The sequence below is a fragment of the Sturnus vulgaris genome, chromosome 3 (genome assembly GCF_052056855.1).
Source record: "Sturnus vulgaris isolate bStuVul1 chromosome 3, bStuVul1.hap1, whole genome shotgun sequence".
Taxonomy (NCBI): domain Eukaryota; kingdom Metazoa; phylum Chordata; class Aves; order Passeriformes; family Sturnidae; genus Sturnus; species Sturnus vulgaris.
In genome coordinates this window covers 32,678,999-32,705,659 of record NC_142245.1, presented here as the reverse complement: position 1 = coordinate 32,705,659, position 26,661 = coordinate 32,678,999, and the positions used below count along the sequence as shown (strand labels likewise).

At 38.2% G+C, this 26,661-nt stretch overlaps 1 protein-coding gene across 5 annotated transcripts in view; it reads left to right on the top strand.

Moving 5' to 3' along the window:
• Positions 1–26,661, top strand: part of PLD5 (phospholipase D family member 5) — a 167,996-nt gene that overhangs the window by 102,706 nt on the left and 38,629 nt on the right. For all 5 annotated transcript variants that reach the window (XM_014878057.2, XM_088161318.1, XM_088161321.1 and 2 more), the window contains exon 4: positions 5,095–5,209. In XM_014878057.2, the coding sequence (XP_014733543.1) occupies positions 5,095–5,209 (115 nt within the window). The remainder of the gene's footprint in view (positions 1–5,094; positions 5,210–26,661) is intronic.

The following is a 26,661-nucleotide window of genomic DNA, read 5'->3' as shown; positions in this document are numbered from 1 at the left end:
TTTTTTTGAGGATGGCTTTTGATTCATTTTCAGTGAAAAGACAGAGGTGAATATAAGATCATGCCAGTTCACAAATTTCACAGTTCATTTCCTCTGGCTCATCTTATATTTTGAAACTTTAATTTAGGATGACCTTTTAGATTTCCAGCAAGTCCTTCATAAACTTCAGCTTGTTTCAAATCAGAATCAATGCCATCATGGCTTATTGATATTGCCATGTATCTGACACAGTTGTCCCTGGATGGATATTTGGATAAACATAAGATGATCAAGGGTAGATCTGCATCTGATTTTTACAAGTATCACATAAAAAATAGATATTTATGATTTTATTTACTAACATACTGTGCATCTCCCATATGGCTTGATGGGAGAAGTCCCCATCCATCTGATACTCTGTCTCATGTAAGGCAGCTGTCCAGCTTGGTAATGAATCTCTGAGAGAATTCTTGAGTCACTCACACATGAGCTCACCAAGGAGCTTCAGTGATTTGTTTGGTAGAACAAACGTTAGTGCAAGAGCTTAAGTTCCTTTCCTTGAAAATTATTTAAAAATGCAAATAAATACAAAGAAGAGGATATCTCCAAATCTAGTGGTTCCCAGTAGAAATTGGATCTATAAGCTCATCTTTACATAAACATCTCTCCTCTTCAGGTGGTGGCGTTTCCCTGGTACTGACTGAGGCATGGAAAATAAATTCAGTGAAAGGAGAGTTTTTAAAATTAAACCATATTCCCTTCCTTTGCATTAGCTGTTTGGTTAGAAGAATTGAGGAAAGCATTTAAGTTTCTTTGTTCTGTACTGAATAGCAACTGTAAATTTAGGATTTCTTGATTTATTTGCTCTATTGGTTTCTGCCAGCATACTGTGATTTTTAGTGATGTTTTAGAAATATACCCAGAGGCGTGCTTGCGGGAAAACTTAAAAAACAAATAGTAAAAATATATATTAAAAAACAGAAGAAAAGTCTATGAAATAACCAGATTTTTTTTCTGTGGGATTAAAAAGATAGTAATTTTCTAAACTGGAGGAATTTATGTTACTTATGAATACAATAATGCAATTTGAGAGTCCTTCAGTAAATACAGCATTTTCATGTTTGTATCTCCCCATTTTATTTCTAATGAGGAACCTATGCTGATAGAGCAGACATGGGAAATCAGCCAGTCTACAACCAGCCTGTCTAGAGTCTGCCAATAAATTGCTTTGCAGGAAATTTCATTACCTTTTGGTAATGACAACTTTGGGGTTTTTATTAATTCACCAGTTTTCTGTGGCAGGTACAGTTGGGACTGATGTTTGAGATTTATGATGGTTTAAAGCTACCATGTGAAAGTAAATTTTTTTATGTGATAAATACTACCATTCTATTTTGTCACTTTTGATAAGTGATTTTCAAATAGCCTAGCGAAAAGTGTAAGAGAATATTTTATCAGGATAAGCAGATTTCTGGTGGTATTGCTTGTTAAAATGCAGATATAGCTATAAGGTAGCCACAGCTTTATAGCACTTGGCTGCTCCTATATCTCAGTCCTCACAAGCTGGGTATATAGAAATGCTTCTGATCACTGTCACGTAGTTGTGCAGCAGCCTGGTATTGTCTCACAAAGGGAATGTGATCTGAATGACAGCATAAGGGTTTGTATTCAATAGAAGCATTTCAAATGTTCTGACAGCAGTAACAAAACATTTCAGACCTTCCATCCCATCTTTTTTCCTTTTCATAGAACAAACCAGTAAAATTGCAAGTAAACATGTCAGAAAGTGTAGAAACTGAGTTTCAAATTAATATTAATGGGGAAGAAGTCTAGGTTCTCCAGCAGTGTGGGAAGAATTTCTAGTAACCCTATTTACTGGAGTATGTACTTGTTTTTAAAATTAAGTGAATATTTCATTGTTTGGTTCATCAAGCTTAAGCCTTGGTGAGGGTATGAATGCCTGCAGAGGGATGATGCAGTGACAGGTGAGACAAAGGGAAATCTTTCCAATGTTGTCATGGGTGGTGATTTTTATGTACCTGTATAAACACAAATATTTGTGGTGAGTGCACTCCTGGTTTTAACCATCACTACTTACAGATGCTTTAAATGTTGAATCAATTTGAGGTTTTACCATTTATAAACATAACTGGGAAAAAAAAAAGCCATAATTGAATAGCTTGTGGTGTCCCTGATGGGAAAACAGATGCATTTTCAGAGGAGATGGTTTCATTGGAATGCAGGGCTGCACTCCAAGCAATCTGTGAACCCATAGGATGAGCTGTTCAGCAGGCAACATGGCCTGTAGGAGACAGCTATGTTGGTTACCTCAGGGCATACTAATAGCAAGGAAAACTCAGGAGGTGCTGCCAAGTTCTTTTTTGTCCAAACTACAAATAATACAGAAACTCCAGGCTTGTTTATCAAAGCTTTTATAAATCATATGTAAATATAATCTCCTCCAGGTAGAAGTGACAATAATGTCCAAAAATAGCTACCATAGGGAAATAAAATTAGAAGCCATCGCCTGAAGCAATTCATTTTATCAGTTTTAGACATTAACTTCCTAAGCATTTCTTTATTAGAACATTTAATGCCTTAATTTCTATTGATAATCATTTTCCATCAAATTTATGAATGAATTTTCCATTTATTTCTGTATGCTAGAGCTTTCTTCTGTTCTTCTAGACAAAATCAGCTTTTACAGATAACCTTAACAAAAATGGTGTTTTTCTGTCTACCTAGTAAACTAAATCAACCCAGAGAACCTGAGTAGCTTTTCCTACTTATATGTGTATTAGTTAATATGCATAATGCAAACCTTTTAATCCTCGAATTTCCCAGCTGGCTTTTGCAAAGATGTAGCTAATGAAAACCGAAAGTGCTGGTGTTTCCAATCAGGGAACCCATATGAAGCACATCCAAAGGCTGGCTGAGCTCTAACATGCTGGGAGCCTGATGCTTTGGGGTAGCTGAGGAATGGGGCAAAGCAAGGATTGGGAATTAAGCAGACAGCAGGGCAGCAATTGCTCTTCCCAGGTTTGGTTAGAGTCTAGCAGTGCCAGACTGTAGCACTTGCATGAGAAACCCCCTTGGGTTTCCTGGGAGCAGGGCACTCAGGAACACTGGTCAGTGCACCTCTGCTCCCCCAGAATCATGCTGGAGCAGTTGCATAACTCTATATGCAGCATCCATCTCCTCCACACTCCTATCTCATTAATTCTTACATTTTCTATAAAATCTGCTCTTCTTTTTAAAAAGACCCAACACAATCTCTGGTGTAAGAATTAAGGATATTTTTTAGCTTGATGAGGCATGTGAGGGAAAGCCACTCCTTGACTTACACAGCAACTCGGGGCTCTTGGGTGTGTGGGTTAAAATCATGGGTGGCATTTCTTACATACGGAACCACTTAGTCACCTTGAGAAATGCTGAATCTGAGTAAAAGAAGCGTTTGGAACTTCATGCAAGGAGTGTTTTTGTTTTCCTGCTCTGTTAGCTGTTCTTTAATGCCTTCACTATGGCAGCACTGTGTTCTCTGCTAAGTTCTTGTGAGTCCTGGAATGAGCAGGGAGCTATACTATGGATTTGAGTGAGCAAGCAGGCATACATTACAAAAGTAAAACAAACAGTAGTTCTGTTTCCATTGCAGCCTCTGGCTGATTGGTAATTCTGAGAATTTAGGGGGATCGGTATTTTTATTTTGCCACATATATTCAAAGTAAGTGAATATTGAAAAATAGGTCTGTGCTTTAGACAGGGGAAGCACTACTTTTTGTGACTGTGTAATGCTTAAAGCCCAGCAAGGCTCAAAGTATCAATCTGTCTAGGCATTTACAGGGATAATTTCTAGGCTTTCCATTGTCTGCTGCTAAGGGGTTTTCAGTGTGTGTGGGAGGGCTTTTGTCTGAGGTTTTGTTGGTCCATGCTGCATCATATTATGTCATCCCAAACTGTTCTTTTTGGTCATTTTTGTTGAATTGAAAAATCCTTTTAAGATTCTTAGTTTGTACAGAGAATTATGTAGCATGTTTCTGTGAAGAGCTTTATCTTCTCTACATGTTTGTTTGAAAGTTTATGTATAGCTGTTTCTTTTTTTGTTTTGAGTTTACCTTGGAGCAAACATTACATTGAATCTAAAGTGAACTGTGTGTAGGTAGGGCAGGCATTTTGTCAGGTTCATAAGCCCAAAGTCTTTCTGTATTGGGCTGCTAATTGAAAGTGGTGTCTGCAGTACTAAGTTAGAATAGCAACAAGGAGGTGAGCTCTGACTGTAATTGTAATAACAACACAGGAGTGATACACTGGAGAGTTTATTCTTCACGTGGTCTAGATGGATGTTACTAAACTTTTTTATTTAATTAAAAATATTGAACCTAAAATTTAAACATTTACAATGCAATCAGAAGTTTTACTTCTTGTTTGTTTCTTGGATGTGGGAAAATGTGGTGATTTAAAATTTTATTTTTCATATGAAACAAATACCTTCATTTCTGTTTTGACATATATCCAGCTCAGTATGACTTTCCTTTTCTTGTTCTGTGTTAGAAATAAGGTTTAAATAGTAAAATTTTACAGCAGCATAAAAAGTAAATGCACATAAAATACCTATAGGTCATTGTTTTCCTTCCTGGTATAACTCATCTAAAGGTGAACATGCAACTACTTGGGAATGTGTTGTGCTATGGTTAGAACTGCTTGCAAAAATATCACTCAATACAGAAAAAAATGTAAACTGTTTTCCTTGAGCTTTTAATACTAAGTCAACAAGACTGTGATTTTTTAGAAGAAAGTTAATGTCAAAATGTACTTATGCAGCACAAAACCCCTGGACACTTCTTTTTCTGCCTGGTACCTGTCACCTTGTCAGTATTGCACAATCTGAGAATAGCAAGAAACCTTATTTGGCCTTCAGAGCAAGAAAAGGAATTTTTTTTCCAAGGAAAGGAATTTGAGTTGCAAACCTTTAGGGTAGGTTTAATCACGTCTAGGAACATAGTTACTCAGATGTGGTTTATAATGTTTTTGTTTTAACATGTTTTTTAAATTTATTGATATGCAGTTTGATCAATTCTGTGTCTAAAAGCTTCTCCTTTCCTTTAATGTTCTTCCCAGGGTCAGCGTCTTTTTGAAAAATTGCTTGAACTGGCATCCCGAAATATTGAGATAAAACTAGTGAGTGATAAACTGCCCGTGGAATCAAAGGTATTAAACGACTTGAAAACAAAGGGTAAGACCAAGGTCTTTATGTTGTTATGCCATTGACTGCTGCATGATTGTTCCTGTCATTTAAAATGCAGACTCAGATGGTAAATAAAGTTCACACTGCTGGTATTGCACTGTTACCCTATAATCCTTCAGTTTTCTCTAGTTCACAGATGTCAGAAATCTGAAACTGTTACTGTAGCTGATGTTTGCAGTTTGCAAGCAAATAAAAAGGCAGTGCATCATTAGATAGGTGTTTACATTCCCTGTAGCCATTTTAATAGTGGGCAACGTAACCTGAGAGTCTGGGCTAATATTTTGGGGGACAAGATACTTTTCCTCTTTTGAGCAATAGCAAATTAAATTAATAAAGCAGTGTATGTATGGTACTGATGATTCTGAAGCACTGGAAGAAATAGACCATTGGTCAGATTTAGCCAGCTGACAAAGTCTTCTGTGCTATGTGTATTTCTTTGATCTCTGCTTTCCTAGTTGTTATTTTGAGGCTCAAAAATACCTCAAAAAAAGAGGGATTCCACATTGGCACTACATGAATGAACTTGTTTTATGTAAAACCATGTGGAAAAACAGTAAAGAGAATTTAAGAATTGCTGAAAGAAATTAGTCTCTTAGGAGTTCTAGCAATCTCATACACATTTCTTCTCTTAGTTATCTATTTCTGATAAAAGCCTGATTTTAAGGGTATGATAAACTTTTCAAAGATCAAAAAGAACGTAGGTATTTGGTGGTGATCATTTTTGACAAAGGTACCTGAATGGATCAAAAAGGAAACTCTAAAAAATTTAATTAGGCAAAGATTGTTGTTATGTGTGGTAGCACCTTAACACAGCATGACTGTTCATGGTAAAGAATAAAGGGCACTCTCCTCCCACAAAAATCAATCTATATTTGTTTAAATTCTTTGTAATTTCCTCACTGCACAAGAATATTACTAATGGAAGTCCTTATCCCTGAGGGAGATTGGCTTTTAATCAAGATTGACATGTTACTTAAATTTAATAAACTTACATTTAATTTAAAAATTAATAACTATAGATCCTCATAATTTCATGACACTACCTATTCCAGGGATTTGATGATTTCTGCTATATAACTAAGAGATATCGATCCTCTGATAACCAGTAAGAATATATCAAATACTTTGTCAGATATACGTGGAGTGTCTTTTTCTGTTGTGTTCAAAAAGAAATAGGTATTTTAACATCAATTTCAGTGGAATTGTTGTTTCTTTTCCCTGCAATTCTAATATCCCAAATTCGTATGAGCCAGAGAATAGCAGAGGTATTCCTGTACATTCATATCGACGTATTGGCAACAGGTATTTTGAGTATCATTTATTAAAAATACCCAATACCAAAAATTATCCTCTTTCAAAAATACATGAGGAGAATTCTTTTGCTAGAAAAGAGGGAGGCATGTCTTCTGTTGATGTGGGAATCAATCCAACCCGTGAACTTAAAAAAACCCCAGAACGCAGACTTTTACAATTTTACTAGCTTCAGTTTCCCTTACGCCTTTTTTAGATTTCTGAGACAGGAAATCTTACAATATTTAAATGAAATGATGGATATATTTTTGCTCTGAGCTACAAAGAATTGGAGAAAGTTGCTAATAATTCTTGTGAGTTTTGTTGTCAGCATCTTTGAACCCTGGAATTGTGTATATCGTGTACTATTGGCCTTTCTCAAAGATCAATATTACAACTTCTAGATTTTCTCATTCCATGTTTTGGTCTGCTAATTTCTACACTGATATTTTTATTAGAATGTCTTTGCTATAGCAAGGTGATTTCCAGCTCTTTTGCAGTTCTTTCACTTTCTTTAGTTTTTTTGTTTGGTTTTTATCTCCATGGAAGCTAGGCAAATATTTCTTTGGTTTTGCATTCATGGAAAGAAATAAATTAATTTTAAATTCAGTCAGATTTAGTTGTCTTAATTTTTTAGGTTGAAATGAGTAGACCTTGTATGAGCAGTTTATGGTATGTCCTGTTTGTGTCAAATAGAAGCTAAACGTGAGGCTAGCTTAAAAAAAAACCAAAAAAACCAGATACCATTGATCTTTGCTATGCTATCCTGGAAAAGCTATCTACCTAAAATTATTAATCTTTTTGCTTGTGAGGGTCTAGCCACCTGCATCCTCAGACATCATTCAAAGCTGATCATTGAAATGGAACTGGGCATTATCACTTGGACTTATATCCATGAAGACAACTAATTTTTTTCTCCTGCAACTGGTCAGATTTGTCTTTAAAATATGCTGTGATCCCTTTTTAACAGATACATTCATACATTGCTCTCTTGGTGAAGAAGGCAGTAAACAAATCAGTAGCTCAGCCAAGTTGTGATGCATCTCAGGATGGAGAGCCAGAATAGATTTGTCTGAGCAGACCCAAGTCCCAGCTTGTGGTGTTGGTGTGAATTAGATAGCAGAGAGTCCAAGCACTACTTAACAGGGTTTCATCACCTGATAGACTACTCTGATTGATCCTGAGCAGTAGGATGGACAGAAAGCACATACACAGCCAGTGGGACTCTGGGAATTTGATGCCTTTCTGAGTCTGCCTTCACCTAGCTAGGTGAGCATAGGTTTGGCTCTTCTTTCCTAGGCAGATTGTATGCACGAGTCAGACTGTCTCCAGGCTGTTCTACTGAATATGAGAGAGAATTGCTATTGCATGAAGAAGATGGAAGAGTCTTGACTTTCTTTTCAGCAGACTGAGTGATCAGAACCCCTGGACTGTGCCTTCATGTGGTGCAGACTGGTTCCTAGGGCCAGGACAAGGGATAATTTGGCTGCTGGCCATGGATGTACTTGTTAATATATTGTCCAAGAATCTTCAGGTAGCATGCCCTGTCTGCTTTAAGTAGCCTCGACAAAGTGGAATCTGTTTAAACAGATGGGATTGCTTGAAGACCAGTATTTGGTCATCCCTATGTTTTCACGCAGTGTTTTGGCTTTTTTGCACAAGGAACGATGGTGGGCACCTCAGCACAGGTGTTGAGACTATTTCTGCCAGACAGATTATTCCAGCACATCTTTCCTTTTTCTATACAGGCATGCATTGAGTCCCCTTGCCTCTTCTCCCCATTTCTGAAGAACTGGAGGAAGCAGATTTTATAGATCTTCTCCAACACAACAGTCCATCCTACCTAGAGTCCTCTGCACACATCCTTCCTCTGCAGCAGCTGTCCCTATTGATTAATTGAGGAGAATGCTGAAATCTGACTTCAAACGTAGGCTGGTGGGATAAGATAAAGCATAACTTATGTGGACAGGAGAGCAGAACTGAACTGATGTGGAGTAAAATAAGATTAGTAATTCACAGTTGCAATGCTAGTGCAGACATCTGGGCTACCTGTGAACCTGCAGGTTTGTCATCACTCCAGTAACTATTTTTTTGCCCTGTCTGTGCTATCCTTACTTGAGGTAGCTGTAAGGCAGGGGAGCTTGATTACAGGAATCTAGTGGCTGTGGTGTGAAGCATGGATTGATTTATTGTGCTAACACGTACCACACTGTGTCAGCTGTGGTGACAGGATTCTCTGACTGCTGAGATAATGTACATTTGATAATAATTGCTGGACTGTGGGAGTGCTACTTAGTTGCAAAACTGAGCATGCAAATGAGGAATTCGGATCTCATAGCATATATTTATGATAGACTTTAATTACATTATCAGATTCTGTATTTTGTACAGAATACCTGGCTGTTACTTGTTGTAATCTTACTATATTAATCAGAGGTTTTTCTTTATGTAGAATGAGAATACATCAAACATTTAATGCCTAAGGCAGTTGATGTTCATTCAGGGGATATTATTTCTGCTGGTAATGGCTAGAATCTTTTTTTATCTTCATATTTAATGTATGTCTTTAGGCTTTCTTCATTGCACATCTGCCAGATCCTGCACTGAATGCAGAATGATTAATTTCCTCATAGGCTTTTCTGTGCTGTTTCTCACTGTGGTATCTGAGTGCTCTGCAAATACAGTATTAATGAATTTCTTTATACAACATCCCTGTTACGTGAGGTTTCTTGCTGTTTCTGTCTCTTGGGGACAACCAGTGATTATTAATGGCAACACAGGCACTAGAAGTCAGATCTGAGCATTTGTTTTCTATAGTCACAATTAAAATTTTAAATAGTATTTAAAAGAAATAACTGCATGTAAGTTCTCCCAGCTCACATTGTCAAAATTATTACTAAACAGACTATAAAGTATGATGATATTTTTATAGGACATACGTATATCCATACTATGTATATCTGTATATGACTCTCTTATGGAAAGGTAGGTCTGTCTTTAGACAAAATTTGGCTCATTGTGTAAACAAACGTGTTCTTCCTTATCCTCTTTGTACCGTGACAGTAGCTTATTAATGCTTGCTTGCATGGTTATTGTTTTAGCCTTTCCTCAGCTGTGGCTTAGTCTACTAGACTGAAACATGTCTTGTAACCCTCCCCCTCCATCACATGATTATGTACCAGTCTTTGTTCATCAGTAACATTTGAATAGCACTGTCTCCAATTAGCAGGTTGTTGTATTATTTCTCACGTGTACAGAATCTAAATCCCTTACTAATTGCTATTTTATTTTAGCTGATAGTGTTCATGCTTTTTAAGACATACCAATGGATTTTCCTTCTTCAATTTGCATTGCTTCCTTCCTTTTCTGTTTCCTTTTTTCCCCCCAATACTCATTTTTCATGAAGCACTTTTCATATATTTGCAAGGAATATTTTGTCTTTTGTCAGTGGTGGCTAAGGCAGATAAGAAAAGAGGAGTCTCTCCATGTCACAGTGTGATTTAAGGAAAAAATATCATCTAAGTCAACTAATCACTTTGGTGTATTAGGAAGGAAACCAGACAATAATAGGAAGTCATTGTCATAGGGCAGGATCCAATCTCTAGATCACACGTGCAGCTGTTATTCACTGAGCAGTTCATGCACATTTGCTCAGGATTACAGTCTTTCCTATCAGATACAACCAAAACAGAAAAACTAAAAAGTTGTGTTGTTGCAGGGTGGCAAATAAATGAGTAGATATTAAAGCTCTAGCAATTTTTTATGCATTGAGTTGTGCCCTTTAGATTACAAACACTAACAGATACCATTCAATGACAAATTAAATCAAGTTATATCTGGGCAGCTGCACAATCCCAGATTCCTCTTTGCTCTCCCCACCATATGTTGTCCCTGCCTTCTTCCTTGCACCAGTGATCATGTGATGAGACAGTTCAGGGGGCTGATTTGGCTACAGACTGGAGTTTTTTTGGCTAGCTTAATTGTCACTTGTGTTAGATTTCTGCATTAGTCAGTGTGTGATCTCACAGGCTGAGGGAAACTGAGAAGGGAAACTCATAGCTGGGGTGGGCAAGGGTGGACCTTCCAGGGCCACTGGAACCTGGTTGCAATAGGTTCCATCTGCCATGGCACCAGAAAGCTCAAGCTCATGTAATGTCAAGGGACTTTCAGAAGTTTGAGGTTTTCCTGTACTTTCCTGTACGGTCTTAACATAAGTGCAGCACAATGGACAGCAATATTAAATATGGTTTATATAAAGGATGAAATGTGTTTAATTCCATATTCTGTCTGCTTCTGTTGGCACACTTAAGGTGTTGCATAATTTTAGATCTGGGATGCTTGTGGGGCATGAGTTTTTACCATTAGCCACAATCATGTTTTCTTTCCCTGTCTTCTTGTGGGGGAAGGGAAGGTATAAATTTTAACATGTAGAAGAACTGAAAGACTTTTGTTGTGTCATAGAAAATATGGAGATCATCTGGGAATATCAGAGCAGTTTCTTCTTATGAAATAAGCTGTGAGTTTGGCACTTTTTTTGAAATAGAGCCTTTGTATACTGCAAAGATTGTGAAATTGACCATTTTGAAGAAATCTACTTTTTTTTTTTTTTTCTGGTAAAGATAAAGGAATAAGACTAGGAATATTTCTTGATAAGTTTCTTTGACCTAAAACTGTTTGGGGTTTAGGTCACTGAACTTTTTTGACAGCCATTGCTAGGGTAAACCATGATGACATGGATTTATATTAAGGTCAGAATACTTGATTTCAGTATTATATTTTAAAAAAAATTCAAAAGTTCAAAATATGGGGGCAGTGGTCTGTAAAGAGATTAGACCAAAGCTATCACTGGCAATTTTAAGGATAAAATAGACAAGCCTCTGTGAGGAATGGCCTCATAGCTCTGGTACATGGGAAAGGTCTAGACTGGTTTCAAAACTGGGTTTAATAGTTCTGTAACGGTTTGAAAGGAGAACATAAACTTACGTGCTTAAGGGCATTCATTTCAAGATAAGAAGGGGGTTTTTTTTTGTAAGAACAATCATTCACTAGAACAACCTTTCTCAGGGATATGGTAGAGTCTCCATTACTGGAGGTTTCCAAGATGCGACTGGACAGGGTACTGCTGGATAATCTCATATAGGCTGCCTTTTCCCACAAAAACTGGGTCAGATGGTCTTCTGAGGGCATTTTTAACCTGTGATTTTCTGATTCTAATTAAGTCTTTAATTCGTCTTCATGTGAAGATAATGTTGGGAATCAATGTAAATACTCTGCAAAGACTAAAAAGAAAATACACTCTGTTCATATAATGGGAAGCTGGAATCCTGAAGGTGGATCTTGAAGAGATTTCTGCCTGTCCAGATGGCCAATTTTTGCACAATGTACCATAAGATTAATATTATCTGATGCATGTTCCACTTGAGTGTAAAGAGTGCTCTTGACAGCTGATATTCAGTGGATGGTTTTATGTAAGGCACTGAATGGATCTGTAGCTCCATTGCTTTCTTCTTGCATTTCCTAGGCTGGATTCTCCAAGAGTGTGTGTGGGGGGAGGATGTTAAGATGGGGGGAATTCCTGCAGCACTACCAAAAATAGTCTATTTTTTCCCTATGATTTTACATGAAGAAGAAAGTAGGATTTTTTGAAGGATGAGTCTTCCTGAAGGAAGCAGGTAATTTGGATCTCAATTTCATAGAGTTAAATAAAGGTGCATGTGAGTAGAGGACGAGAAATCTTTTCCATTACTTTCAAATAATAAATATTGACATTCTTCTAAAAGTTTTAAGTCACACTTGAAAAATACCAGAGTGTAAAAAAGGCAGCTAATGAAAATTCCACTGGCAACGCCTTTGACATCTGATTTTAAAATTTATTTTTATATTTTGATTAATTATGAATCAGCCTTGTTCAGTTTTCTTTATTAATTTAGACGACTTGGGTACCACCAGAGTCGATGCATGCTTTGTTTTAACTTTTATTAGTTGCTACTGGAGAATGTTTGCTGATGTTTTCTCAAAAACTTTAAGCCTATGAAAAGCAATCTTAAAGCCAGTTCCAAGATGAAAGATCTCATTAAGTTATTTGCCTCTTAGAATATATAGGAACTTTGACAGAGTTCTATGTTGTGAGAATTACCAAGCTGAATTTCCAAAGCTGTATCCCATCTTAAAGGACAGAAGCAGGTACTAGTTTTACATCAGAGATTCAAGCAGTCATACCTAACATCTAGGCAACACTAACATGCAGAAACTAGGTTTGTTTTTGGAGAAACATCTTTCTGTTTAGGCACCTAAACTGTCTTACCTCTGTTTATGTTGCACAGTGTGCACACATCCACAAACATCTTGATCACAAGGGAATGTTCAGCACTGGTTTTATGCCTAAATCCCATGAGAACTCATATGCAGCATTTCTTATGTGTTTCAGCTGGGGAGCTGGGTCCTGTAAAGTAAGCCACATTCAAGCTTATGAAACATGGATGAAAAGAGCAGGGGAGTGTTTTTGTTACATATGTGTCAATAACCAAATGTCTTCAACACAGAACATCTGCCTGAGTTGCAGAAGATGATGTTGAAAATCTTGTTCTGCCTGAAAAAGCCAGTTAAAAACTGCCAGTTTTTACCTTACAGCTGTCTGCCTTACCAGGCACCTGACAGACAGAGAGCAAATCACTTAACCTAGTATTGAACATCTTGAACTTCTTAAAATGGAGCTTCCAATCACAACGATTTAGGAAGAGCAGGAGATACTTTGTAGTGGTGCTCCCTTGGTCCTTCCTACTTGAGTTCTAACAGTTTGCAGAAAGTCTTTTGAGCTGTGTTTGCATTTAAAGGTGGCTGTAGTAGTCACACATTCATTTGGGATGGAAGAAACCTGGCTTCTAGTCCCTACTCTGCTTCTACTCCTTCTGTTGCCTCCAGATATATTTTGAAAGAAATGTCTTATCCTTAATAGTAACAGAATTTTAAGGTTCTGATTGTAGGACAGAATTTTAAAACTCCATTGGAGAATCCATCCTTCTGTGCAGTTCCAAATGAGGAACTGGGCTAAACAACATACTTCCCATCAGCATTGCCTGCTGCCTAGTTTGAATATCTTCTAGCTCAAAAAATACAATAAACTGGTGATAAGCCAGTTTTTATTATAGTTTCTAGAGGAAACTAGATGCCTAATCTGGGAATGAAACTTCCCCTGGATATACAACTGTCCTCATTTTAGGCACCATAATAGTTCACAATGTGAACAGCTTATTTTCTCTTGTGAGCCTGAAGCATATTAGCTTTAAAAAGATTTAGGCATAGCCTGACATACAGAATTCTCTAGTAGGAGAGAATAAGCAGTATGAGGCTGTCACGTCTACAGGCAATAGAGGGAGAAAAAAATCCAAACCAACCTTCACAATAATTTAAATTCTGGGCCTTGGGTTGCATTGGCTTGCTTTACAAAAGGGGAAAAAGGTTCACTTAAGCCAAAAATTCTGTGTCTTTTAGAGCCAGATATGTAAGTAATAAATTCTGATTCTAAGCTCTACAGCTTCTGTGTCTGTAGACATAGAAATGAGTACCTGTGCTGAGAGAAATGGCTGTGTACCCAAAGACAGTACCCTCTCATTGGTCATGTGTACTTTTGCATTATAAAATAGTGGTCGTGCTTTCCCAGTATCTGTAGTCACCGTTTCAGAGATGCATAGGTAAATAATAATCCATTCATTTAATTAATTTTCTACGTTAATCAAGGACAGATGTACTGTGAGGTGTATTTGTTAGGGACAGATGTACTATGAGGCGTATTAAAGATGTTAAGTGTTTAGTAGAAACAATATCATAATTCTTCTGCTTTGAAATTTGTAATTGAAAAGGTCTTTCCTGGTAGATTGGTCAGTATTTTAGTACATAGTTTCAGTTTGCAAATATTGCACTTGAGTCTGGTACTAATGTGTGTGTATTCATGGATTTGGCAGGAGTGGGCACTTTTGTATTTAGTAAGTTCCAGCACAGCTATGAGCATTTGTAATCCAGCCATCCTGTGAATAGCCAAAGTGCTCCTGTCAGGTAGGACCTCATCAGGTCCCACATAGCAGCTTGTGCCACAGGGATCATCTTCAAATCTTGCTTGATAGTTTACAAGCTGGAATGGATTCTTCCCATATGGAACTAGCTGCCTTGAGTTGCTGACACTCTTTAGTACAGAGGAACCAATAATGGATGGCATTAGCAGAAATTAGTTGTGACATTTTTAAAACATATGGATAGCATGCAAGTTCCTACCTACAGCTACTGAAAGAGCTGGTAAGAGCTGCCAGGGCCATCTGAGCTAAGAAATCATTCATTAGGTAGCTGTGCTTCCTTTGCAGAAATTTTGGCATCCCATGCTTTCTCTTGTATGCAAAAGCACTAACATTATCTCATCCTGAAAAGACGTGAAGGCTAATGGTCCTGAAAGAGTCCAAGGAAAACAATTTAATTCTGGTCAATTTTGGTTTATCCATTCATGTGATTTTCACACACTTAATATTCACTGGGAGCCTAACTGTTTTCTTAGAGCTGTACCTTGGTCAGTCAACATGGTATTGCAGGTATGATTTGGTATATTTTTGATTGCCACCATTTTGCAAGCAGACGAAACAGTGGGGCTGTTTAGTCTCTCACCTTCTTCAAGTTTTGTATGTCATCTAGGCTGCAGTGTAACTTCAAACCTGGACACCTCTGACAAGACCATCACCTGAAGTGACATGACACAGACACTTGTATTATGTTCTTTTAGCTCCTTCGCTGCTTAGCTCAATGAGTGTAACATTTCTGCTTCAAACCTGATTAAATACTGTATATATAAGAAGCATTAATAAATGTCCAAACCAAACTGGCACTCTTTGACCAACACCATTTGGTTTTCATTTGATGAACACTTTGGAAAGGCTACTTAGCTTGGGTTATTGTGTACAGAACAACTGTAGCATAAAGTTAACCCATGGGACCAAATCTTGCTGGTTTATACATTAGTTACCAAGCATGGTCTTTGTAATAAGGATTTGCCACTATGATGCTAATACTGCTCTTTCTGGTAATCTCCTATAGCAGTTTCCAAATTAACCTTTGGCTTCTACAGCACTTTGGTGTGTTATGAATTTTTACACAGCCTAATGGTTGGAAAGCAAATTACATTAAGATCCTTCTAAAGTTATTCAACTGGAAGCAAAGTTCTCAGAGTGATCTCTCTGTGTTGCTCTCCATCTTTTACATCTCTTTCTGTATGTCCTTACAGAGCAATTGTCTCTAATGTTTATCCCTGAGAATAGAGTGATTTCAGCCCCTTTTCCATCCTTTGGACAAAGTGTTAACTTTCTACAGTGTATAAGTATTAGTAATTATGTAGTACAGAAATCGACAGTCATTTCAGTGACTCAAAGCAAAACAGATCCCTCCTCTTGAAGCTTTTAATCTCAGTAGTCTTGTTAGCATTAAAGTGATGGACAAAAGTGCCAGCAGTTATAGGACTATATAATAACTATACTAAGCTTCAAAATCACTTCAAAAGAACATTGTGATGATTGCAATGAGAAGCTTTCAAAAATAACAGTTCCTAAGCAAAGGACAGAGCAGACACAGAGCAGCTGTTCTCAGCCCTAAGACAAGGGATTGTAACTAAGTCTATGATTTGATTTTGGGACTTGAAGTGCCTTTGCTTCCTTCTGGTCTTGCTTTCGTAGAGACCCCAGTAGTCAACTGCAAGCAGTCCAGTTCCACAGCCCCTGTCCTGTACCCTGCTGCCATCCCAAATGGCTCTGAACTGGTCCATCTCTGTCTCTTATTGTTCTCAAGCTAATTCTATTAGTCCTGTGTGGTTTGGAGTAGAAAAGTAAGTCCTATGGACCTGGTTATGCATCAGTTCAAAATGTCACAGGGGAGTAATATACCTATATTCCTGTCCTTCACATTCAGTTGCTGATATTTACACTGGAGAAATGAAACAATATTTGTGGTTTAGTCCCTCTGTGATGCTAAAATCCTCTGTGATTTCAGTGTGCAGTTACTTTTATTGACTGTATATTGTGTGTGCCCTTCGCCCAGATAATAAGTTCAATCTGTGGAGTTGTGTCTTCCTTTTGTTTTGCTTTCTACATTTCAAGTAGGCTGTTTGGAAGAAACAAATCCAGGTTAAAAATATGCTAACTGATAAGCTATTGATTTGTATCCCATGGGTATTTCCTCAAATTAAAGCAATTTTTCCCCATGCACCTTTTGTTTTTTCTCAGTCCACAGTCTGGATTTTTCTGATTTTGACATCGGGGCATGTCCATTTTTCTCTTTCAAATGCCTCCATTTAAATGAATGAAGTATCTGGGTAACCTAGCCAGAATAATGAAGCCCTCAAAAATGCATCTGACATACTACTTAGAACAATAGTAAATCAAGTGTTAGACTCTTCAGGCTACTACAGCAGAGCTGCAGTGTCTATTGTACGTGCTTATTTTCATGAAAGAAGAGGCTGTAGAAGTGTATTGTTCTTTCAAGAACCTTAGATTTATGGTAATAAAAAGCTCAGCTTCAGTTGTTGTTTGGACTAAGAAAGCAGGAAGAATTTCCCAGAGTCCTAAATTGCAACAACCATCAGAAATCTGTGTTTATTTTGGGGCTGTATATCATGAGTTAGTACCTGTAGAAGTCCTAGCACATGTAAATAAAGTAAAATTATGACCAATCTGGGTATCCCAAAGCCATGGTTAGCCTTAGAACTCTCAAGAAAAGGTATTTTTTCTTTCCACAAATTTATTTGTAAAGGCTTGAAGAATATACCATACTGCTTATCTAGTTATAAAATGAAATATGTTCCTCAAGTAACTGGAGTGAGAGGGACTGAATGAGTAACTGGATAAATGTGATAAATGAAACAATGAAAGAGTAGGCAAGGGGAAGAGTGAAATTATGAACTGAGTATGAAGTGGAAGAGAGCGAAGGAGAGGGAGGATGAACTATGTTGGGGGAAAGTAGTGGGGAAAATGAAATAAGAGGGAGGAATGAATCAGATAAAACCGAACGTCAGAAAGTGAAAACTGAATAATTAATTTAGGAAAAGATCAGAATAAAATGTTGTCAAAAGGTGAGGCATGTTATTGGTGGACTTGTGACAACATGAAGAGAAAAATAATTGCCATTGAGATAGGAATGACCTGAAAAAATGTAGAACAATCAAAGGCTGAGTCGGCAAGATAACAAGATAGAATCGAAGGAAAAAGGTGAGGAAAATGGCTTAGAGATAAGGGAGAAGTAGTGAAAGGAAATATCTGTGCCTGGAGACACAGGTTACTTCTGGCTGTGCCTCTGCTTTTCTTGCATGGCCATGGCCAGGTCAGCTTGGTTTTTGGTGGCCTGCAGATAATACTCTAGGGCTTCTCAGAGAATCATCTAGTGAAAGTTCAGGAGAAAAAATAGATTCTGTTATGAAGGTGTTGTAAAAATTAAAAGCAGTAGCCACACAAGGAGGCAAACTCTGTCCTCACCTCTTCACCTGCCCTGGAGTATCTCACCTTCCAGAACTGAGATTTATTTCTCCTTCAGGAGAAGAAAACTGACAGAACCCAAAGCAGAGCTCCAGATGTCTGAGGAGCACATTTTGAGAATGATGCACAAGTGTTGTTACTGCTAGTCAGCATATTTAGAAGTGAATGTTGCCAATACTGATGATTTTAGAATATATAAATATCGGAATGAAATCATGTTGCTAAGTTAAAAAGAGAGATAGGGATAAATAGTCACTGCATTTTTCTTGGTAGAGATTTAGCCTTGTTCATTCATAAAAGGTTGTGCTCCTAATTCCTCATGTGTTAGGATGAAAAAATGTCACTGAATTCTTGGATATTTCATCCAAGAAGTATATAAATAAATATAGTGGTTCATAATGCTAATCCAAGTAAAGAAAAGTCTTCAAAAGGAAGTGGGTTAAGCAGTATGCAAGTTTACTAATCTCTCTATTATATTTAAAATAGCTTTCTTTTATAGTAAAAACATATGCAATTATACTTAGGCAAAAGAAAGAAAGCCACAATCCAGCTTTAATAATGCTTTTACTGATTGCATTATAGTCTTCCTTAAGGGGTAATATGCTTTGTCGTGTGAATCAACTAAGTAAGAAAATTACTTTTCCCAGTCTCCAAAGCAATCACTTTTATAGCTTTGTCTAGTAAATGAGCAGTCTACTCTCCAATAATGAAGGGCAAAAAACGATGTGGAGTTTTTTTTTTAATATTCTAGCAAACTTTGTTGTATATGAATTCTCTTACAGACTCTACTGAATCATCAGACTCTCAGAACAGATTTGTACTAAGAAAATGCTATTTAAGGGAATGCTGAATTCTGCTAAGGAGAAAGAATTGAACTGATCATCAATGCTCTCGTTATTCAAAATTTTATTCAAAATTTTCTATGACTTGATATGAAATACTTCAAATAGCTCAAAAAGAAGTAAAAATTGATTTTAAAATACTGATATCAGAGTCAAGGCAGTAAAAAATTGGGATTTTTCTCAGGTTTGCTATATCGGGCAGCAGCACTTTTTAAAAGAGTCCAAAATGTTTGCAACTTTTGATAAAATTACTAGAAGGAAAGGAAAAGCTGTTTGGAGCTTTTTAAATTACACTAAATTCTTGTGCCTGGACTCAATTTAATTTTTTCAAAGACAGACTAAAATCGGAGCCCTAAACTTTGACATAAACATGAAGAGATTCTTTAGCAAATACACTACAGAAATCCCTGGCTTCAGAGGCCACATCTAGGTTGAAAAGCGTAGAGTTGAGCATGTCCTTTCCTGTCATTTTCTATGTACGAGCTACACTGTTGGTTGCTTGCATTTTCTAATGGGTGGCAGCATATGCCTCTCAAGGACATACTGATACCCTGGATTTCCATCATTTGGAAGGACCAGAGATCTGTAGTTATATGAGCTTATGCCTTCTTTGCAGTCTAAAATTCTGTGTATGGGTTAATTAAACACGTCCACAGATGATTTATCAGCTAGGAGGGTGGTGAGGCACTGGAACAGGTTGTCCAGAGAAGTTGTTGATGCTCCATTGCTGGAACTGTTTGATGCCCGTTTGGCTGGAGCTTTGAGCAACCTGGTCTTCCATCTGGTGGAAGGTGTCACTGCCCATGGTAGAGGGGTTGGAACTAGCTGATCTTTGAGCTCTCTTCCAGCCCAAGCCATTGTATGATGCTATTCATGGGGAAGGTCAGGTGTTCTCCAGCTGTGTCTGTTCTGCAGGCAAAGAGGGGAATCTCTATCTCTGTGCTGTCATATTTATGATGGACCACTGGCTTCTTGCTGGAGAATCAGAAATTAGGTGTAGATGGGAGGCTAAGTATTACAAAGTAATAACTATTAGACCTCTCTTTTGTCTCTCCAGTGAGATGGGATGGGAAGCACTTCGGTTGTTTTTCTGGAATTTTTCTGCTGAGTAAATCAAAGAGTGCAGCAGGCAGCACAAAATGCATTCACATGGGGGAGAGCTGTAACACTCCCACACTGAACTCTAGCTACAGCTGGGTACTTAGCTGAGAAATCAGTGTTTTAATTACTTGGGCTAGCAACAAAGGCCAACATTTGACTTCTTCAAAGCCAGTGTAAGAGCATATTTAGATAAATATTACTTTGGGAACTAACTAGCTCCCAAGATGTCATTGAAGTTAAATCAGCAATTGCAAGAAATTAATTCTGACCTTTCCTTTGTTCTCAAAAATCTGCCATCCTGTATTCAGTGAGCAAACTCTGCACACATGAGCATTCCTGACGGGTCTTTTTTTTGATCTTCTGTGTCACTGTGGACCCTTGTGTAAGCACATGGGGCATGCCAACCCAAGCAAATGGCATTGCCTTCCTATCTGCTTTGCACAAGACAAATGATTATGCAAGATAAAAGGCAAACAAATTCTGGAACTTGCCACCTGAGGCCTGATTTTGAGAGGAATGGAGGCTGAGACTGTGTGGGTGTGCCTTTAAATGGCAGCACTGGCACAAGCAATTCCTGCATCTTGTTGTACCCAGCCACAGCCACTCTTTCCCACTCTTGCACTGCGCTGTCAGCTGTGTTGGAAAAAAATGTTTACTGCCATGTGGTGAGCTGGACTAGTGAATTGTTCTACATTTGAAACAACTTTGTAATTTTTATTTAAGTTTAACCTGGATCCATTTTCTGATCCAACTCATTCCCTGAAAAAGCTCCTTTGGCACAGCAGTGGAGGGATGGAGAAGGGTTGCTGAAGAAAAAAACTGTTCATGCTACTATTTTGTGGGGTAATTGGTATTGGTTTTCTGGGGTTGGGTTTTTTTTCCTTTTTTAAACATGCCGATTGTAATTCTGTAATACTTTGGTTTCAGTTAGAGAGCTGGGTTTTGTAATGATCATTTGTCACTATTCCTTTTTCTTCCTGTTCTTTCCTGTCCACATTCTCAGCTCTTGGCTTCCACAGCTGTGTGGATAGAGCAGTTTCTGGGGCTGTACCACCTCACAGAAATTATTTCAACCCGCTGACTGAGTGAAAAACAAAGCAAAAAAGCAATGGTGAGTGTAGAGGATATTTGCTGCCCTGATCATCCAGGGCAGAGCCCAACAGCAGGCTGCAGTCTGCTGGGGAGGGAAGGGAGCCAGGCAAGAAGCTGGCACAGGGCCTGGAAAGGGGGCTGGGAAGTCAGACAGCAGCGATGGAGACTTCACGTCCTCAACTCCGCAGGGAGATCCTTGACTGCAGCCTGTCTGCTTAGGAGAGCTCTCTTGTAGCAGCTTTTCTTCCAAGCTCCAGCCAGACAGGGACACGTGAGCTGGCTGGGGAGTGTGCCAGTGGAGATGAGCAGCAGCAGCACGCAGGAGGCAGAGTGACTGACTGCATGGTGTCCCTGAACCACCCACGCCACAGCCCCAAACATGGGAGCCCATCCATTGCAATTCCAGTGGGTGCTGGAACTGGGATGCAGGTGCATCCCCAGGTGCAGGCATCTGTATCTTTCCAGAGGGAGACCAGAGGGGCTTGTGGAGCTTTGGTCCCAGATTCCTCTCCTGCACATTGATTTCCTCAAAGTTGTCTTTGTGTCAGTGACCTCAGATGCTTTAAAACAAAGTGGTAAGCATTACAGTAAATTCTTGGGGAAAATATCTACCTCAGAAACAGCCCAGTTTTCCTAAAGGGAGTTTTGAGAAGTTACATGTGCACACAGCTTATGGCTGATTGTACATTGGGAGTATTTCTTGTGCAGGTAGTTTGAGTCTAAGATGGGCCAAGATGGCATGAATGTAAATATTATTGTGAAAGCTTTCTGAGGATTACTTCGACATGTGCTAGAATGTAATTTCTTTGAGTAATTATGATTTCATTTTTTTGCATGTGTGACAGTTGAATATAGAGCTGCTAAAGAAAAGGCAGCAAGGTTTTAATTCTAGGCTGCTTCTCTTTTAAATTACTGTGGCTTTAGACTGATGAATAGCACATAATCCTAGAGTGACAGGATTCAGTCCTGGTAGTTTTTAAAAAGGACAGGGGGATGTGTGTGTGAGAGAGAGAAGCAGAGGGAAATGTAAACAAAACAGCTGATTCAAAGTTAAGGTATTACCATCAGAGATTTCCCTAAAAGTCCATGAGTGTTTTCTCTTTAAGTCTGAATCATTAATCTTCCTAGGCCAGACAGACTTTTAAATTGCATTTCAAATCCAATACTCCATAAAGAGCACAGAAATAGTTAATAGTCTAGTTTGTCTTTTAATCATTCAGAGACTTAGTAAAAACAAATGTTTTCAAGTTGTGCATTCTTCTGCTTTTGTACTTGTCCTCTTCTGAGTGGTGGCAGGTCACATTAATGGGGCTTCTGGAAGAAGTCCATACATTCTGCAGTCAGCTGAGAAAAAAGCCTGAAAATTCATGGGGAGATGATCTTCTGCCTGGGTCACTTGTGCCTGCCCCAAGTGAGCCAGCTACTCCACCACTTGTGACTACTTGTATTGAAAACTCTGAATTTTTGTCTCAGTAGAATAGAAATTACGTTTATTCATGGGTGTACTTTGTGCTAAAGGTTATTATCAAAAGCAGTAAATGAAATGAAAGCATATATTGCAAAATGTAGAGAAAGAGACATTTGTATCTATACAAACTTCCCAGATAACTCTGGCTCTCCTTTTATTCCTAAAGTTCTTCCTGTTAATTTTCTTTCTCTCTGGTTTTAAAAACACTATAGTGAAAGTAAGAAAGTTGTGAAGACAGAAGACCAATTTTAGGCATGGTACAAGCAAGTGCAGCTTCTGCTTCTTGGGCGTTATGTTTGCTAACTCCAGAGTGAGTTTAGCCTGTAAATGGTACTGCTGAAAACTGTGGCAAGCCGAATTTGCATGTTTGCTTTCAAGGCAGCTGTGATAATAGCAGTTGCTCTTTCTGGGTCTTCCTTACAAAAATTATTTACTGTATCCACCAGTGAGGGGATTTGGCATAAAGATGTTGCCTCAGTACAAGGGCAATATCCTAAGCTGCTCACAGGTGTTTTATCCAAAGCCTCAAGAAAGTGAAAACCTCCAAAGAAGGTGCACCTTCTCCAGAGTGTTGCATAAACTTGGATGTGGAGACCAAGTGGCAGTCCTATGAGTTCTGATCTCCTGCAGTCTCCTATGAAGAAGAATCTTCTTCTTCATGAGGAAGAATCTCCCAGTTTGTGTAGGTGTCTGGTGACATTGCTTAAGCAGCAGTAAAATCCACAGCAGCAGCACAGCTGTGCCAGGAATGTGTCTGACACAGGTTTTCATGACAGCGTGTATGTGATGAGCTCTTGATCAAAGGTTCCTGCATGAAGTTTAGTGCTTTGCCTCAAATAGCTATAAAAAGTCCTAACTTTAGGTTCATAGAATCATAAAATGTCTTGGGTAGGAAGGGACCTTAAAGATCACCCCTGCCATGGGCAGAGACAGCTTCCAGTAGACCAGGCTCCTTGGAGCCCCATCCAACCTGGCCTTGAATGCTTCCATGGATGGGCATCCACAACTTCTCTGGGCAACCTGTTCCAGTGCCTCACCACCCTCACAGTAAAGAGTTTCCTCCTAAAATCTAATTTTAACTTACTCTCTTTCAGTTTGACTTCATTCCCATTCATCCTTCCTTCTTTTCAGCACGCCCTTGAAAAAAGTCTACCTCCATCCTTCGTGTAGGTTCCCTTCAGGCACTGAAAGGCCACAATTAGATCACCATGAGCATTCTCTCCAGGCTGAAAAATCCCAATTCTCCTCAAGTTCCTATTCTTGAAGTCAAGCTTGCCCTGCAGCTTTCAGACATTGTTAGTGAAGTGTCTGAGAGCAGGCAGCTGGACGAAACAGGATGTTGCAAGGCTAGAAATTGTAAATGACATTTGCTTGGGCCATCCCTCTTCTTTGGGATTAGTTTGGGAATTGGATTTATCTTTTTTTTTTTTAATGCATGAAAAGTCAGTCTTTCTTGCAATACTGCTGATACCTTTTGTTTTCTTCCTCTGAGACCAAGCTAGAGGTTAAGTAGCAGCCTGGCAATTCCAAGGGCTGTGCTCACATCACATGCAGAAGGTCCGGGCTCTCAATGGCCGGGTCCCCTCCAAGCATCCCAGACTGCATCAGTCCCTTTTATGGTGTGAAAAAATTCCACACCTAGGATAAAAAGTACTCAAATAAATGTCTGTTACAACATGCTTTGATCCCTACAGTGTCTTTTTTTTGTGGTTGTTTTTCTGCAGAAAATGTGTAATCTGTCCCAGCCCTTAGAATGCACAATTTTAAGGGACACACTAATCTGCTTGAGGTTTAAGTGACAGCACTGGTTTTCTCTAAGTTCTCATTCTGAATTTTAATCTCCAGTGAAACAAAATAGTTAGATTTATTTGGCATGTTTATTAGCAATCAAGCCTAGAAATGTGCCTTTCTGGTTGAACTCAGCAGACTCACACTTTGTGTAATTGAGACTGCAGCATGACAGAGAGTTCTGTTAGGGCTTCACATATTGATCAGTCCAATTTAATTTCCTCATGGGACTTCAACCACACTAGGGATGGTGGATTGTGTTGAAGGCTTGATAAGCGTATTTTAACAAAGCATCTCAAGGGCTTCTGGAACAGAGGCAATTATCAATACTGATCCATGTTTCCTTTCATCAAAAGGTAAGGGCTCATTAGTAGGCTGCGCAACAGCTGCTGTTTGCAACAAATGACTTTTTTTTAATTAACTCGGAGATACTGCTTCCTTACCTGTTCATTTACCAGTTGGCTGTTTTCAAAAGGAATAGAAATTGGGTTCCAGTTTTTGATTTTACTGATATATGTGGTAGCAGTATCTTCTGTACTGCTATATTCACTATTTTGGTAATTAAAGCCCAGATTGTATTATAGAGTAATAGTCCCATCCCACTGCTTATGCCCATGTCTGAACAACCCACGCCAACAAATTCTGGTGTTTTAGTGTTTTACAACTTTTGAATTTTTTGTCAAGTTGTTGATGATCTCTACTATTTTTAATGTTAGTATTACTGGTTAAAGAGTCTCCTCTCTCTCTCTCTCTCTCTCTCTCTATACATATATATATATATATATATATATAAAATAACTTTGGCAGTCAACATTTTTGTTCATCATTGGATAGTTCAAAAATGTTTTAAAATTGTATTTATTTTAGGCTCTCAGTTATGAGAAGGAAGCTCATTGTTGCTTCCTATTGTTTTATCTTTACTATGCAAAAATCCTAACATTTCATTTATAACCTGTTTGGTGTAGGTGTGTTGTGGGTGTTAAATTCATACTGCTATTTAATGCTGAAAATTGGATGCGTGGAAAGAAAACATCATCAAGGCAAACTGTTATGTTAAACCTGATTTTAAACACAGTTTTCGGATCACTAGCTACAAGCTTAGTGCCTTACAGAATGGTTATCCTTAGCTAATAGCAATTGCTTTTGTTTTGTTTATTCACCAGGAAACTATTTAAACCATTTAACAGCTGCTATAGTGTTTTCTGATTTCTTTTCCATTTCACACTCATTTTCTCAATAATTAGCACCGTTCTGCTCATTAATGCATGAATTGAAATTAAGAGCAATACATTCCAAGGAAATTGGAAAAATCTTTGTTTCTAAGCATAGATGAGTGTGGGTGAGTGAAATGTACAAAAAAATGGAAAGGTAGCTGGGTTGCACCAAATGCAATTGACCAATGAACCAAACTCTGTAACGTGCTTGAAATGTTGTTTTGTGTATTTGGTGCATCATGGTAAGTAGAATTTTACCTGTTTTTTCTTCTTTTCTTAATGTTTGAACTTTCAGAATAATTTTTTCAAGGAAAGTTCCTGTTTTCATAATAATAAAGAAATATTTAGCACTGATAACTGTTGCCTAAAACTGCAAGTCAGATGTTTCTTAGAGATCAAAAATAGGAAATTTGATGAAAAGAAATGCATATTAGTTCTCTATGTGTCCTGGAATTCTTTTAAAGTTGTGACTCATATTCAACCATTACTGGAATTCATGGTACTGAAGTCCCCATGTATGTTTAAGAGGAGATGGCTGGTACCATCACTGTCCCCCGGGCTGCTGTTTACTGTCACTTCCCTGGTTAGTCATGACTGTAATGTGAAGATGAGTGGGTTACTGTAAAATGCCTTCAGCAATGATTAATTCAGATTAATCACCTAATTTTGCAAACACTGGAGCACTGAAAGAACAGTAATGGTGTGAGAAATCCCCCAAACTTACCTAATGTTAAATATATTCTGGATTTAGTTCTGCAAACATACAGATGGGGCCAGTTCAGATATTCCTAGTGATGTGATGGAGCCAACAAGAAGCTTCTTTGATTTCAGTGGCCTGTAGTCATTAATAAAACTGTGCCATTCAGAGTGGTAGGCTGAATGTCACAGATTAGCAGGATTAAGAGCAGTTTCAACATACTTTATTTGGGCTTTTGCTTACTTCCTTAATTCTCCACCCATGTTCCTCTTATTGGGGTCTGCTGCATGCCACAGCCACTGCAGCTACCTGCTCAAACCATTGCACAGGGCAGGAGGAGCAGAGCATAGTCTGCTTTTAGGCAGCGGTTTTAATTGCATTTATATTTTAAAGGTCACTATTGCAATATGTAACTGGTTTGTACTACAGAATAGAAATTTAGAAATTAAC